General features: G+C 45.0%; 1 protein-coding gene across 2 annotated transcripts in view; it reads left to right on the top strand.

Annotated features, from left to right (window-relative positions):
• The window catches only part of NEIL1 (nei like DNA glycosylase 1), a 165,263-nt gene extending 152,274 nt beyond the window's left edge, over positions 1 to 12,989 (top strand). For both annotated transcript variants that reach the window (XM_086959312.1, XM_086959313.1), the window contains exons 9-10: positions 434 to 1,292; positions 12,437 to 12,989. In XM_086959312.1, coding sequence (XP_086815438.1) covers positions 434 to 1,292; positions 12,437 to 12,486 — 909 coding nt within the window. In that variant the 3' untranslated portion in view covers positions 12,487 to 12,989. The remainder of the gene's footprint in view (positions 1 to 433; positions 1,293 to 12,436) is intronic.
• The last annotated feature ends 4,188 nt before the right edge of the window (positions 12,990 to 17,177 follow it).

Genomic DNA, 17,177 nt, shown 5'->3' with positions numbered 1-17,177 from the left:
GGTAGTTACTACTGTACTTTGCAGCAGCCAGCCAGCCAGGGCTTGAAAGCTATCAACGCTATCTATGTACGATGGGGACCATATTGGTTATGCATATGCATTTCTCGGCACCATTTTATGCTGCTTGGTCCTGTCTCATTTATATCCAACATGAACTTACCTCTGTTCCACGTGCTGAGCTACTCAGAGAGAGAGAAAAAACATACGCCCCATGCATACCAAAAGTGAAGTACCATCTTTTAGGTGAGTAACGTCTAAGTTTGTTATATTTTATTTATATTCCTTCTCATTGCTGAACAGCTTAACATGTTTAAAAGAAGTTTTACTCGATCTTTGCAGTTCTCATCAGGAATCATTCTTTGTTAGCAAAAGATTATCTTGGTTATCGGTCCAATAAGGGGAGGTGGTTTAAGATTTTTATGTTGCTTTCTAGGTGACCGCCCCTAAGAGGAAGCAGAAATCGCAAAGCAGTGAGATGCAAGAGGGTAGCATTGGAGCAAGCGAGGAGCAGCAGAAAAAGATGGTTCGAAAGAAGGCAGTTGGGGGAGCAAAGAAGCAATCAAATTCTACAGCTAGGAAGAGAAAAGGATCTTTGCAGGACGCAGTCACTCCACAAAAAAGAGGAAAGATTCAACGGCCCAGAAGGGGATCAAAAAGCGATGCAGTCAAAGGCTCTCCAAGGAATACACCACTGTTGAAAGAAGTGAGAAAGCGGAAACTTAGCAAGGGAGGAGGTCCTGCTGCACATATGGTTGAGACTTCAAAGAATTCCCCGCAGGAGAAAAGGGGATCGCGACAGCTGAAGAAGGAAGGAGAGTCTACTCCACTCATCGAAAATCTTCCAAAAGATTCCCAGATGCAAAAGGGGAGAAGGAGGCAACTGAAAAAGGAAGAAGAGCAAGCTCCACTTACTGAAGAACCTGCTAAGAATTCCCAACAGGAGACAGGGAGAACTCCAAAGAAGCAGGACATGTCTGCACCTCTCTCTGAAACCTCTCCAATGGGTTCCCGGGCTTCAAAGGGGCGAGGACGGCAACTGAAGAAGAAAGGAGAGCCAGTTTCCCTCACTGAAGCCTCTACAAAGGATTTCATAGAACTAACTGCTTGTAAACCAAAGAAGGAAGAAGAACCTGCACCAATCAATGAAATCTCTTTAAAGGATTTACCACTGCCAGATGGGGGGACGCAGCAGCGGAAGAATGATGCCGAGCTGGCTCCACTCACTGACGACAGTGAGAATTCATCCCTTGTAAAAGGGAGGAAATCCAAAGCCAGCGCACGAAAGAAGGCAGGTAAGATTGTCACGCTGCATCTCCGAATGCCCCTTACCTCTGCTCTGGGCAGTGTTTTCGGTTATTGAAGCTGGCCATTTTTGTTGTACGTTGTGATGATTAACAGATTCTAGTTAATGTCCATAAGACAAGAGGGTATTAAGCAATATGCGGATGTGTCATAGGGCAGTTAGCACTCAAACAATAAGACCTTACTGCAAAGTAAGCAAATAGAACACTAAACTGTGCCCAGACCCTGAGCTACAGAGTGTGGCAAGGTAAAGATGATGTACGTATGGTTGCAGCAGTGGCGCTAGGAAACTGGTCTTGTTAATCTCTGAGTCGAGATGTAGAATTTTCAGAACTTCTCAAGGTGCTTTCACAGAGGATTGGAGCGAACATGCTGAAAAGTACTTCATTAGACAAGCAAATAACATCACTTGTCCCATTTAATTTACCGGTGTACACGTGTGCTCAAAATCAAACCTCCCAGCTCATTGAATTTTGCCCCTTTCCTTAGCACCCAGTTCAAAACATTACATGTGTATGCAAAATTAATATACTTCTGTAGAAGCCTCATTGTAAATCATAAGTGGCAGATGCGAATCTTCAGTTCAGGCTGGAAGTTTGTGCTTTTCACTTTTGCTTCAGGGGGTGTAGGAAGCTGGCTCTATATAGCGTAACAAAATGAGGTGCTCTGTGCAGAGAGTCCAGGTATCCCTTACTAGTGTACAGGGGCTTGCTTTAACAATCCCGAGGTGCTCTCTTTGTAGTAGTGTGGTCCAGCAGCCTTAGGCTTATCAGAGGAGAGTGTTAGACATTTGTTGCACACACAGTATCAATAAATGAGACACAAACTCAATAAGGAAATCCAACGCCAATTTAGAAAAATAACATAGATTTTTGTATTCATTGAAACACCAAGATCTATCAGATTAAGTAAGTACTTTTGAGTTACCCATTTTCAGAAACACAGATAATGCACCTGTCAGATTTGAGGCATGCGCCTCGAAAGTGGCAATGTTATCCTATGGGAGAAACATATACTACATAGGGGTACTTGCAATCGAGTTACAGGGTTGTTCTTCTGGACTTAAGGTATGTATGGGCCAAAGTCCTAAGAACCACCAGCAGTTTTGGTTTATCTGCCCTGGTGTGTCCGGGTACTGAGGTGCTGGTCGCACCTCTACGAACGCTACTGCTGAAGTCTATGGATAACCTTTAACAAGAAAAAGGCTGCAAGTGGTGACTTTTGGGTCTTTTGGGAAAGGGCGTACCATCAGTAGGCTCGGACTGTAGGGCACGGCTGCAGATGTGTTTTATCCAGAGTGTTGCTGGCGTCAGTGGCTCTCACTTTTTAGGTCGACCTGGAGACGGGGGCAAAACAGGACAGCAGGACCACTCTCAACGATGGCCTTTCTGTAGCTGATGTCCCATGTCATTACGTCAGTCTTGTTGTCTAGGCTAGACGCTGAACAACTACAAGACAACGATCAGGTAGGGACCCAAGGGAATATTTAAAGACCATGCTCTGGATACATTCCCTAGCAGTACATTAATAACACAAGAGTACCAGAGGGTCTAACCAATGTAAGAAAGACTGCAGAGGAACCCCAAATGATGAAGGGCGGTTCCGAGTGGTGACTGATGGGTGTCCTAGACCATCCGCAAAGGTGGCTTATTGAATCAGTTTTATTAGAGTCAGTCTTTTGAGTTTAGTGCCGGGGTTTATCTACACCTCTACTATACATTGGTTAGACCCTCTGGTACTCTTGTGTTATTAATAGACGCTGAACAAGCCTTGGTTGCTGCAAGCAGATCCAGTACCCACGGTGTTGGTGCAGGGCAGCTCGTGGGGCCTGCATCCCCAAACTTGGTGGGGAGATCTGACCTCCTCCGGGCCAGCTGCTGCATCGGTGGACTCGGTGGTCAGTAGACCAGTGAACCGGACGTTGCAGTTAGTGCCTGCAGGTTCTAGTAAAGTGGCTTCTCCTCGTCAAAGGAGATGCTGGCTGGTTGGCGAAGTGCTGGCAACCATTTTGGAGGATGCGCAGCTGCAGGACGAGTCAGGCCTTTACAGTTGTTAGTACAGGAGCAGGCCGGGATTAGCGCAAAATTCACCACTTGTTCACAGTCAGTTCTTGCATTCTTTAGCTCTTCTTGGTCCTTCTGTATGAGTTCCTGGTTTCAGGGGGACACCCAAATACTGAATTTAGGGGCCTTAAGGGGAGTGAAGGGTAGTAGGCAATAGGCTACTTACCCTTGGGGTCACTACACCCCCTATATGACCACTTCCTGTGGGTAGTGAGCATAAGCCTGTACAAGATTTCCTAATTCGACCAAAAAAACAAGATTTTGGGTGGCACTAGCCTGTTGGTGCAACACACCTATTTGCACAGCTAATTTCCCGTCTGTCCTGATGGTAACGGGCCTTATTGCAGGGAGTGGCGTCTGCCAGGTCTGGGGGATGCCAGGGTCACATATCAAAGGTGGCAGGGGCTTTGAAGCCTCTGGCCTTCATATGCTAAATCACTAGCCATCTTGCTTGAGGAGGTGTTAACACGTGGGCTCTCACCTGCAGGAGTCAGAAACATGTCTGTGGTGGCAGGCTGGACGATTCCAGTCAGACAACTAATTAACTAGTTAGTAGTAACAATACACCATAGGTTTCAGTAAAGCCATTATGTAGCTGTGGAACTTGTAATGGCTAGTACCCAGCACATATGCTTAAGATTACTTCCTTGTTCACTTGTATCATCTAATAATTGAACTTGACAGCACCGGAGCATATCTGCTTATTCAGACAGGCTCCCCTCTCATGTAATATAATGCACCCTGCCTTAGGGCTAAAAGGCCAGCTGTATAGGTGACTTACATATATTACAAGCAGTGGCTTTGGCATGGCACACAGTGAGTGTGCCATGTCATGTTTTTATTCATGGTTTGCACCATGACACACAGTTTGAGGTGGAAGGCTGCATGCAGTTTGTATGGTGGTCTCTTAAGGAGGCATAATACATGCTGCAGCCCCTAAGCACCCTATTTGTTACCCATGCCCTAGGTACCGGGGGTACCACTTATTAGGGTCTTACATGGGTGCCAAAGTGTGTGCCAATTGTGTTACAATTAGACCGTTTTAGAGAGAGAGCACTGGCTCTGGGGCTTGGTTAGCAGGGACCCAGTGCACATCAATCGAAAAACATCAGTAGCAGTGGCAAAAAGTAGGTGTGGCCATGACAAAAAGGGGCACTTGACTTCAGGAGGGTACCATGGATGAAACGTCTGAATATTCGGGGACTGTTTATTTCCTACCAGCACCTTAGAAGAGTCTGTAAATAGTAAAGATGAGGCTTACAAGAAACCACTTTCATTTTGTACAACAGAGCAAGACACCCATCTCCTAATCATGTACTAAATGTAATTTGGGATTTTATTTTTCATAATATAAATCTTGGTTCAAAGTCCGGTAATATATGTTTGGGAATGTTTAATTGGCCTTAAACCAGTAAGAATTGCAGGTGTGCTTGGCTTTTGTAATACCTAAGTTTCAGCTTGAAGTGGTCAGAATGCACAACTGTTATTCTCAAGAAGGGTTTGAGGATGATAATGGGGAGCCCCCACATATTGTTCCTTTATGGCTGAGGGCAGTAGTCCAATAAATGTGCCCAACTGGTACATCCCATAGCTAAATATTTTCCCCAAACACTGACCAGTAATAGGCCTGCAGAACTTGAAGTGGTCTGGGAGAGCCTTTTGTACACCAAAAGAGACAACATGGAACGAAAACAAGATAACCCATTAAACCGAAGATGAAAAGATATTTGATAATCTGAAATCAGTGAAAAACCAGGGCAGTTGACATTAATGCCATTTATAAGTGGGCAAGGATTATGTGCAAAGCACAGACTAAAAGCAGAAAATGCCATTCATATATTAGGAGAAATCGTATTTACACCAACAATAAACAAAGCACTAGTATAGATATTTCGTGTTTTTGGATTTACAGCCCAATGGTAGCAGCTACAGCCTTCCCACTGTGCTATGAACTTAGCAAAACATAATGGAATGTATTGCCTACTGAGGCAGGTGCTCGGGTCTCTGCATTTCAGTGTTGACCTGCACTACAGCTGGAAAGGAGCTTGTTCAGTTTTTTTTTTTGTTGTAAGACTTTAATTGCAGTTGTCAAATACACAATACAACATTCGTGTGTTCAGAGATCAGTTGCCACGCAGTCATTAATTCGATGTTTGTGATACACAGCTATTTAGCCGACAACCTTCCGGTCCGGCAGCATTCGTGGATATTGTGTTCGAGACATTCCAGTAGTAGGTAAAGAAAATCACATGTCTTACTTTTATTATTTTATCTGAACAAAACCACATACTCATTAGGAGTAATGAACAATGTAGCAAGATATCAATATACATTCAATCGTTCATATCAGTGGGTTTTCCCGATTCACTATTCTATCCCTATCTTGTGAGTTCCTTAAAGTATCCCACCCTCGTCTGCCTAGACCCCTCCCACTATCTCTTTAATGTATACGTATCAGTCCTCTAACTCATCCTCTCCTCCAGAGCTATCTTCTTCCTCCTCTGGAAGAGGTTCACACAGGTCACCCCAATATTTATTCCAAGGTAACGATATACTGTTCCATTTGCGAGGGTAAGCTCTGGTCTTATAAACGCTCGCTCGGTTACCATCAATCTATCCATGTTTTTGCACCATTGTGCCGACGTCGGTATGTCCGCTGCCCCCCTTTTCTGCGCTATATCTCGATTGGCCACCATCATTCCTACCACTACCCACTGTTGTTCCTGTCGCGTCAGATCAGTCTTTCCCCATATATTCAGCAAGCAGACCCTCGGGTCCGGTGTGAGTGACACTTCTAGCGTTTGAGAAATGGTCCTCATAATGCGTTTCCAGTACTCACTAATGAACGGGCAGTCCCAAAGTGTGTGCAGTAGTGTCCCTTCCTCTCCACAGACTCTCAAGCAGTTTGGATGATCAGTCCTATGTATTCTGTATAGGGTAGTTCTGGTGTAATACACTCTGTGTAGTACTTTAAATTGTACCAGTCGGAAGCGGGCCGACACGCCTGCCTCCTGCGGGGATGCCAATGCGGTGTTCCAGTCCGTCTCGTCCATTTCCCCCAACTTCTCCTTCAATTTGTCCCGTAATTTAGTTAATGGATCAGGTAGGTTGTTCAGCAACTTTCGATAAGTGAGGGATGTGGCCCCCGTTTGCATAAAATCAGTGAGTAGGCAGTCCTCCAACGGTGAGGATTCGGGGATCTTTGTCCCCGGTTCAATGGCTGCCATCAATGCATGCCTTATCTGTATATATCTGTATGTCTCAGTAGGTCCTAGGTCATACTGTTGTTGTAATAGTGAGAAGGGGACCATGCCAGTATTTGTCCATAAGTCTCCCACTGTGGAAATCCCTATATTGTCTCATTGGGTGAATGCCTTACTATGTCTCAGACATCCCAGTGATTTAGTGTCCCATAAAGGTGTAAGTTTAGTTATCACCACCCCCCCCCCCCCCCATTTCAGCCTGGTCTGCCCCTTATGCCAGAGTACTATCGTGTGTTTCGTTGGGCCCATCAGTTTTGCCAGTAGACTTTTATTGTATAGTGGTGCCAACAGACTGTGCGTGCCTAGCTGTGCCCTGTCTGCCAAATAGGCTGGGTCTTCTTGTGGTGCGTGGATCCATTGGTTTATCACCTTGAGTTGAGACGCCCAATAGTACAACTGTATATTCGGCAGCGCTATCCCACCGTCGTACCATCCACGGTTGAGTTTTATATATGCCACCCGAGACGGGCGTTCCCCCCCATAGCAAACCTGAAATTACTGCCGTCACCTTTTTAAAATATGAGGGCGGTACTAGGGTTGGTGTATTCTCCAGTATATACAGAAGACGTGGAAGTGCTTTCATTTTAAACAGAGCCGCTCTACCTAAAAGTGTAAACGGTAAAGTTTTCCAATGTCTTGCATCTGCCTTTAAGCGAGTGAGTGAAGGTAATAGGTTTTGATTATAATGTATCAAGGCGTCTCGGGCGACGTAGATTCCCAAGTATTTAAACGAGGCATCTGCAATTGTCAACGGGCAATCGCTGGGTAGGTGTGGCAGAGGACCCTTCAGCTCATAGATGACCGATTTCAACCAATTTATGGTGTAGCCAGAGTTGATACCATGTGTGTTGCATAATTCTAATAGTATCGGGATGCCAGCGGTTGGGTCGGTCAGGTATATTAACATGTCATCAGCGTAGAGGGAAACCCTGTCTTCCCAGTGCTCCCCCCAACTCACTCCTTTCAGTAATGGGGTGTCTCTAATGACAGTCGCTAATGGCTCTAGGACTAACGCAAATAGCAAGGGGGAGAGTGGGCAACCCTGTCTCGTTCCTCTGGCCAATGGTATTTCTCGGGAAATGTTTCCATTGGCCCCCACATGTGCGACAGGTTCCGTGTACAAAAGTTTTATCCATGCGATAAATTTAGGGCCGAAGCCCATGTGTGCCAGGACTGCGAATAGGTATGGCCATTCTACCATGTCGAACGCCATCCTGGCGTCCAACGATAGAATGACTGCTGGTTCCGTTAGTAGGGGGGCCCGTGCCAGTGCGTCATGTACTCGTCGGAGGTTCAGTGCCGTGCTCCTATGGGGCATAAAACCGGATTGGTCTGGATGGATCAGGCGGGATAGGTGGGGCATCAATCTAGTAGCCAATGTTTTCGCCAAAATTTTGGCTTCAGCATTGAGTAGCGAGATCGGGCAGTACGATGTACACTCGGCGGGCGGCTTACCCGGTTTCGGGATGGCCACGACAGTTGCCATCCGTTGATCCAAAGGCAGGATCCCCCGCTCCAAGCTATCCTTGAGCATGGCCAGCAACGGCCCACTTAGTGTGTCCGCCATCGTTTGGTACCATTCAACCGGGATACCGCTGGGGCCTACCGCTTTTCCTGTGTGTAGTGCGTTGATTGCTGCCTGTATCTCTTCTACCGTTAGGTCTGCCTCCAGTTCATCCACCGTTTCTTGGGGTAAAGTCGGGGTGTGCACCGTTTGGAGGGCCATCGCCGCAGCACTTGCCATGACTTCCATTTCCGGGGTATATACTCCCTGAAAGTGGTCCGCGAGGATATCAATTATTTCCGATTGGTGCGAATGTAGCTTCCCATCCGAATCTGTCAACTGTAGTATGGTCCTGCTACCCTCTTTCTTTTCATCCAGCCATGCCAGGAGTTTACTGGCCTTGTCACCTATATCATACACTCTATTCGCCTTCGCTGTTATATGAGCTTGTTCATTTTTAATGATGGCTCTTGTCATATTGACCTGGACGCAGTGGTGATAGGCAGGCTCTTCTTTAAACCTCCTTTTAAATATTTCCTGGTGGACATTGAAGAAAACCTCGGCCATTCACCCCCTGGTGAAGTGTTGTTGCTGTCTTTGATGGCTCCCATGTACATCCCTGTATCATAGGAACTATCCATACTTGTTTGTTAAGTCTTGAAAAATTACACATGCATTTCATTGCAATGACCTAAATCAACTTCTTGATGTCGTCAATTGATGCAATCACAACTTGTCTTGCATTCCCAAATTTCCTACCCTTCCTAAGGTCCCACCAAGAAGGGCACATTTCACTAGTCTGTTTTCCCTGTCGTTGAAAATAGAAGTAGATGTAAATTAATGTTAAAAAATCTGTAAAAATAGTACATATTCATAATTCCATTACAAAATATTGAATACCTTCTAGGTTATTATACATCTTATAATTAAAATATACAGTTTTGTATTTCCTTATAAAATATTTAATACCCTGTATGATATTAAGCAATGTATAATTAAATTATTAATTAATAATTGTTGACTTGCATTGCTTGTTGGAAGAAGTGGAGACAACGAGAGAGATGGAAACAGAAAGGTAGCTGGAATAGAAAGTAATATTAAAAAGAGCACTACATGAGAAATAATAAGAGTTAGAAGGCTAAGTCAAAGTTGCTTACTGGCCTAACCGAAGCAGCCGCGTAGCTAGGGGGGGGGCGGGGGGGGGGGGGGGGGGGGGGTCCGCCCCAGGCGGCACCTTTTATGAGGCGGCACCTTTCCGGAGGCGGGACAGCATTCACTTTGATAAGTTATATCTACATCGCAAGGCGCAATGGAACAAATACTATAACAAATCGTATCGGGTAACATCACACACAAATAATCGGCTGTTGTTGGGCGCCAGAACCCCCCCCCCCCCCCGCCCCGCTCACACTAGTCCAGGGCCGTCAATCAGTGGTGCAAGCGCGGCGCGCTCGAGCGCAACCAATGACGGCCCTGTATGACTTTTTTGTCCAGCCCCCTCGCCGCACCGTAGCAGTATGACGCGCTCACTGCCCCCTACGCTCGGCTCGCTCGCCCCGGCCTCGCCCCTCGCTGGAGTCGGAGTGTGTGGACGGTGGACTCGGTCTCGGAGACCACCATTCTGTAGTGTGACTTGCTGGCAGTGTGCAGCTTAATTCAAGGTGAGACAGACTGAGAGAAAGAAAGAATCCGTCCATGGGGGTGGGCCAATTACAAAGATTGCACGACGGCACCAAGTTATACTCTTAGTCAGAGTCTTATTTCCAAACTACAAGCGCTGACGCATGCACTGGCGCACCCAGACTCGTTTTGCACTCTGCCGCGGCCCGCCTGGCGGCTGGTCTCCTTGTATTCAGTGAGGATGCTCATTCTTCGGGGAAACTTGTCAATAAAGTGAAATCAGGCTCTCTCTGTGAAGCAGCGAGGTTTTAAGGGGTCTCCACGATGGTTTTGGTGAAAGCAGACAGTTTCCCTAACCTTTTAGCAGAAGCTGTTATCTTTTGACGTGAATTAACGTCTCTCAAATGACTAATAATCACGCGGGGGCAGCTGTCAGCTTGTAGATTGGAATAAGAGGGTCTGAGCACATTTGCATGCCTCGATGTGCCAGTGCTAAGAAGCTAATGTGATAGGGTCATACACTAGGCCTAATGTAAGAAAGACTGACTAGGACGATTGCTGGCCTGAACATCATCAAAATAGTGTACCTGTTGGGGATATCTGAGATGCTCAGCGTGTAGGCAGTAAAAGGGCAATTTGTAGGTCAAAGAGTAAGAATAGAGTAGCGATTAAAAAAAAATCTGAGTCAGATTGAAAATGGTAGTCGGGCTGAGCCAAGGAGGGCGTCGAATCCGCACCCATAATGTGACAGTTTGGCTTATCTTAACAGTACAAGAGAGGAGGGCAGTAAGGGATACTAATGCGATCAAGGGAGGGAACTGCAAGAAAGGTTTACACAATACTGAAATTGTAAAAATAAATAAATAAATCAATAAGTGCTGGGGATCAAAATTCTTGTTAGGAGCAACAATTTTTTTTCTGATCCAAGATGGAGGACGTCACTTGGTATAATAAATAAAACAATACATTTTGGATTGTGCTAAACCACATTTCAGCAAATGGTGCAGGCTGGCAAAAATGCAAAGCTGCCGTCCCCTTCAAGACATAATTAGAAAAATTTAAAGTTGAAGAACTGCGAGGGGTGGCCAAGCAACAGAGGCGTACGAGAGGATGTCACAGGGGAATGAACTAAAAATGAAACTAGGGTTGAGTGGGGGGAGAAGGGATAACATTGGGAATGATTAGCATAGGCCTGAGAGAGCAAAACTGAGCGGGGGTGAATTTGATAGGAGAGAAGCATACAGGAGAGATCAGAAAGCGAGCTACAATAAACACAGAGCGTGGGAGAGTGGGGATTTGGAGACCTGGAAAACATATGCACTGTCATGGATTTCTCAATTAAATAGAAAAAAGTACTTCCCTAAAAATGATCAGCGCAAGAAAACAGGCCGTCAAATCAAATGTATTGTAAAAGAGATATGCTCCACGGGAGAGGCAAACAGAAGAGGAAGGAAATCCACTGACTTAAAAAGCAATAAAATAAGAATGACCATAAAGCCAACAAATACAAGTAATCGCTGGGCTCAAAGACTACTGTAATTTTTATGGATAATTCACAAGTGAAATATCTCAACCAGTGGTGTCTGGTAGGGGACACCTAAAAATGAATGCTAAGGCAGACTGTACATTCATGGGGGCAGATATACAAGCCTCATGCAACACTTTTGCGCCGCCTTTGCGTCACTTCTGTGATGAAGCGGCGGCATAAAGCTAGCGCCATGCTGGCGGGGATTTACAACATGACGCATCTAGGGAGATGCGTCACGTTGTAAAGCCCTGCGCCACATGAAACCTGCGTCAGGTTTCATGTGGGCGTACCAGCGCAGGGTGGACGTTCCAGCGCAGGAACGCCTCGGAAAAGTGCCTGAGTGAAATCTACAAGATTTCACTCCGTCACTTTTCCGTCCCCCCCTGCTCCAAAACCTTGTGCCTGCTTGAAGCAGACGTAAGGTGTGACGCACCATGTTGAAGACAGGCCTCAAACTGTAAAGTGCTCTGATATCCTTCGGGATCAAATTTGCGCTATATAAAACTTTATAAATAAATAAATGTAACTTGCATAATCGAGGTAATTGTTAGCAGCAATACTACGTGTCTCTCCTCGGAGACTCGGACATCTTTCAAGGGCTCACCATCCTTTTTCCCCAGCACCCCCCCAGGGGGGCGGCAATCTGAGGGGTAGCCCCGGGCGCCACAAGCTCTAGCTACGCCCCTGAACCGAAGAAGTGAAAGCACCACTACTATATCTGAACAAGTAAAGAAAGCAGTTAGAATGATTACAAGTGGCGTAGCGAGTAAGGAACCTACACTAACTTTCTGAAGCAGTGGCTGCTGCAACACATTCCACAAAATAGTAACACAAATTATGTGATTTGAGTTTTGGAAATGCTGATCCCTTCTAGAGAGACTTAAAATACATGACTATTGGGACGGATTTTCATAAGTCAAAGTAGTTACCATGTGTTGACTTTCACTGCCCTCTCCTTGACATAAGATGGAGTCATCACAATGACCGGCTTCTGGGGCTACCACTGAGAGAGGAGCCACCCCCAGACCTACCTCTTCACAGCAAAGGATGTTAGCGATGCTAATGGGAAAGTACATAGGTATTATAAATCCCTTCACAGAGGATGAAAGAGTAGCTCGTATTCTAACCTTCATGTCTCTTTTTTCCATTTGTTCAGGGTCCCCCATTGGAATTCGCAGGAGCACCAGACAACTGAAAGCGGAGTAAAACGTGCCTTCTCTTGTCTGTAAGACATCTCTGCATTACTCCCTTCTGACATTTTACAGCGCTTGGAAGCTCTATCCTAGCATTGACCTTAAAGAATACTGCGACTGGCGTGTTTTTATTCGTATTCTCTTCTCATCTGTTCTTTTGAAAAGGAGTTACAAGGGATTAGTAAAACCTGCTGTGTTTTTAACTTTTCAAACTAATCCCGGACTGTCCGCACAAAAAATAAAATGATCGCACTTGTACGTTTTTAAAAGTAGGGTTTGTAAAATGTTATGTAAAAAATAATCAAAGCCCTTGCCATTATGTGCTTTGGGGACTATGGCTTCGATTGCTGTTGCAGCTTGTGGCATTAGTATGAGATGGAAAAAAGTTTATTACAAATGGGACCAAACTGTACATTTATATTTCTAAAATCCAAGACAGCAAGAGTGTTTTAGTATTGTGAATTGGTGCACATTTTATAGCAAAGAAGAATAAACTTACTACATATAAGTAAAAGGCTGTCCAGAGTCCTGTGTGTGGAATCACTTTTGCAGAATAGACAAATTAACACTGATTTCAAGGCTCCCCGAATGCAAGGTGTGAAGGTGGCTCTACCTAATGACCCTCCTCAGCCTCCATTGCCCTGCACACCGACGCCTTGCTCTTAGCCAGGTGCTAATGGAAAGGCTTGTCTGACATCTTTATATGCAGTTTAGCTCTGCTGTTTTCTTAATTTGGTGTGGGATGTTGTGTGAAAGCACAAACGGCATACCCGCAGGAGTCTATATGGTCAGTAGAATACCCGAAGGTTATTTTGGAGGCTACCTGAATAAATGTCTCGATTAGTACTTTGTTTCTGTGTGCAGGCAAGGTTTAGTAAATCCATGCCTTGTGGTTTAACCTCATTGTTTCCTCTTACGTTTTGTAATTGAAGGTGATTCAGAAGTGCTGAAAGCTGATTTTGCTATACAATTTGTGCAGCTTTGCCATTGGTGTACAGACTGCTTGCGTGTGCTCATGCTGTTCCCTGGCTGCAGTGGGGTCATATTTCCGTACAAATTCAATGTTTTGTTAATGGTTCTTAGAGGACAGTAAATATGTGTGCGTTTGTGTGTGTGTGTGTATATATATATATATATATATATATATCTCCTCCTTGCAGGAAAAAGGATTGAGCCGCACACATCCCGGTTGGTTGAAAGCTTTAATTTTCAAAGTGGCATTTTCATTTCCTAATGCATTTCGGTCGCATCTCGACCTTCATCAGAGGGGAGCCACAGCAAACCGAGGCGAAAACAACCCACCAACACGACAATTGCCTTTATAATTTTCAGTGTTTTCCCCCCTGGTGGGCGCCTCGTTAGGCTAATTTGTATATATATATATATATATGTGTATATAGAGATATATAAATATACATGCACACGTGTATTCACTGCAAAAACCCAAAGGTTAAAGGGACGTAAATGTCAGTTAAACAGACCATTTAACACTCACAAAACCACTGAAATTCGCCAGTTATAGTTAACTAACGTCACTATAAGTCGTGCCCTAAATTAACACTAACTCGCGCTCCCCCAGTCAGTGTTGTCAAAAATAATGTACTTTCAGATGATGATGTGTTGTTATCAGTGATGTCATGAGTGGTGTAATATGTTAGGAAATTAGCAGTGCATGGCGAGGTCTCCAGTTATAGAGCCAGATGTAGATAGATGAGGATTTGTGATTACCAAAAAAGCTAATTTTTCCAATTCGCTATTGAGTAATCACAAACACCTATGTAAAATAAATGTGCTTTACACTTTCGCCGATTCCCAGTGGGTCGCAAATAGAAATACCTCATTAATATTCATGCGGTAGATCTCGGTTTGTGACCTATTGGCAATCACAAAAATCAAAGGGAAGGTGCCCTTATAGGGTCAGCAGACCACCATGTCCCATTTCTCTTAAATGAAAATGGATGCATTTTAAAAGGAAAAATTAAAAGTTTTCTTTTCATTTTTTAACGGTAGAAAGGGGTCTGTGGGACCACTGCCTCCGCTTAAAAGATGTTTTGCTAACATTCACATGGGGACCCCCATCCATTTGCGAATTGGTTAACACCTACTTGAAGTAGGTGGTAAAATTCGAATATTTTGCGACGGCATTTTGATCGCAAAACATTCTCATATACCATTGCAATTCGGTATTAGGAAGGGATGCCCTTAACATGCCCCTTCCTAATAACGAATCGCTGACTCAATTTGCAGTTCGGTGATAGGTTACTGAATCACGAAATAGTGCTTTGCACATAAAAAAAGTTTTTTTGCGATCACAAATGGCCCGATTCTGTGACATCTGGCCCATAGTTACGTTAGGACATGTGGGTGATGACTAAGTGATGTACTAATATAAATGGTGTCATATAAGTGGTGTCCACTCTACACCACTCCATTGTATGCCACTCCAAGACACTCAGTCACTCCACTTTATGCCCCACTGCAAGACACTCTACTCTTCACCACTCCACTCTATGACACTCTACTCCACGCCACTCTCCTCTATGCCACTTTTGCATAGGCGGGATATATTGGCATTGCCAATGTTTGTTTGTTTTATCAGCACCATGAATCCATAAAGGATCTGCAGATCCATTGTGCACATAGGAAAAAAAGAGGGCTCCCATCTTTTTAAATATGACCCCCACCCTACCGCCAGGGTGAGCCAGAGCCCAAGGGGTAGCTGCTTATTAGGATGACCCTGATGACCTCCTGTCACGGGGCAGCAAAACGTTTAATAATTGTGTGGTTGCCTCAGTGCCCACCTCAGTGATTGCTGCCCATGGTTCCATGGAGCTAGCCTCTGAGGCCCCCGGACAGTTCCCCTGCCTGCACCCATCCCAGGTGCAGCAGTAGCCAGCTACATGTGTATGCTTCTTTTCCGGCGAGGGAAGCTTTCCTCTGAGCTATGAAGAGAGATTTTAACCCCTTCGATGCTCATGACGAGCTCAGCTCGTCATGAGGTTCTCCTCTCGTACACTCGTGACGAGCTGAGCTCGTCATGAACAATGGGATATCACCATCATCAGCACCAGAGGTAAATAACACTAGCATCGATGGTGTTAAGATCACCCTACCTGTGCTATTTGCGGGAGATGGAGGCATTGCTGTCATCGGGGTCCAGGGATGGGGTACCCTACAGAGGCTCTGGGAGGCGGAGGGACCTCGCCCCCCTCCTCAGAACACAAACATTGTTCCCAGCTGATGGTGTCCCTGTGACCCTTATGTGGAATGGGGCTCCACCAAGCATTTATTTTAATGTGGATTGCTTCAGAGAGTGCACAGCCCACAGCATCATTGAAAATGCAATAGGTTTCCCATTTGCTTTGAGTTAGAGCTATTGGCATTGTAAATGACAATGTCATTTAGTAGAGAGGTGTGGTGCAGCGGCCAGGGCAGCTGACTTCGGAGCACAGGGTTCATGGCTCGATCCCCAACTCTGGCGGCAGCTCAGCTCAGCACCATGTGCCTCTGGGCAATAGCTCACTTAATTTCCACGACGGCTACCAGCGCCTTGAGACCCGTAGGGGTGAGTAGTTCGCGCTTTACAAATACAGATATAATTTTTGTTTTTACATTTACCCATGTGTTTTGGAGTGCATGTATGTGGTGTATAGTAGAAGAATGTGGGTTGGATTTGAATTGTTAGTTGTGGAGTTGTGCTGCGTGAAGTGAATTTATGTAATAGAATTATGTGGCATGGTGTGCAGTGGATATATGTGGATAGTTATTATGTGGTATTGAGTGTACTGGAAAATGGAGAGGGATTGTGTGTTATAGAGTGGAATTATGTGGAATGGTTCTTGTGTTGTGGAGGGGTATGTAGTGGAGTTTAATTTTGTATTGTGCTGTTGAATTTTGTGGCCTGAGGTGGAATTCTGTGGTGTGGATTGAATGTATGTGGTGTGTTGTATAATTGAGTTGTTGAATTATGTGGTTTGGTGTTTTTATGCATTGGTTAATGCATTAGGTTTCGTCTATGTAATTAATAATTTTTTTGTTGTGATGCCGGCGTTTAAGCAGCTTTTGGGACCGCTCCGCATAGCCTTCGGCGCCATCGACCAGCAGTCGGAGCACTATTTAGGGTCGTGGTCGCGCTCCAGGCAAAAGAGGCACACGCCGGGCGGATCCGTCACCGACATCAGTCGGTGACAGGAACCGCATGCCTTAAAGCCGGGCACCCCTCGTGCACCAGGAGTCGAAGACTCGAAAAAGAAGTCGAGAAAAGTTGAGAAAAAAGTCAGTCAAAAAGTGACTGGAGGTCCCGCTCTTCCCAGATCTGCACTGACTGGTGCGGAAAAAGTAAAAAACTGACGTTAGCGTGCTAGGGCGGCATCTAAGTAGCTACCGCGACGTCATTCCGGCGTCAAGACGCCATCGATGAACGCAGAGCCGACCAACGCGCAGAGGTACTGCTGAGGCCTGGGGGTAATTCTAAGGTAAGGAATCTATAACTAACTAATGTTTCTTACAGATATATCGTTACCAAAGGTAAGTAACTTGTTTGTTAATGCATTAGGTTTCGCCTATGTAATTAATACATTTTTTGTTGTTTACATTTTAACTTGGTAAGCAGTTGTGTAATATAAGTTACTGAAATTGTGTGCTCCAATATTTATTTATTTATTTATTTATTTATTTATTTATTTATTTGCGGGTTTGTAACGC

This window comes from Lissotriton vulgaris, chromosome 2_2, assembly GCF_964263255.1.
Source record: "Lissotriton vulgaris chromosome 2_2, aLisVul1.2, whole genome shotgun sequence".
Taxonomy (NCBI): domain Eukaryota; kingdom Metazoa; phylum Chordata; class Amphibia; order Caudata; family Salamandridae; genus Lissotriton; species Lissotriton vulgaris.
The sequence above is the reverse complement of the archived record's forward strand: the minus strand, read 5'-3'. Positions and strand labels throughout refer to the sequence as shown.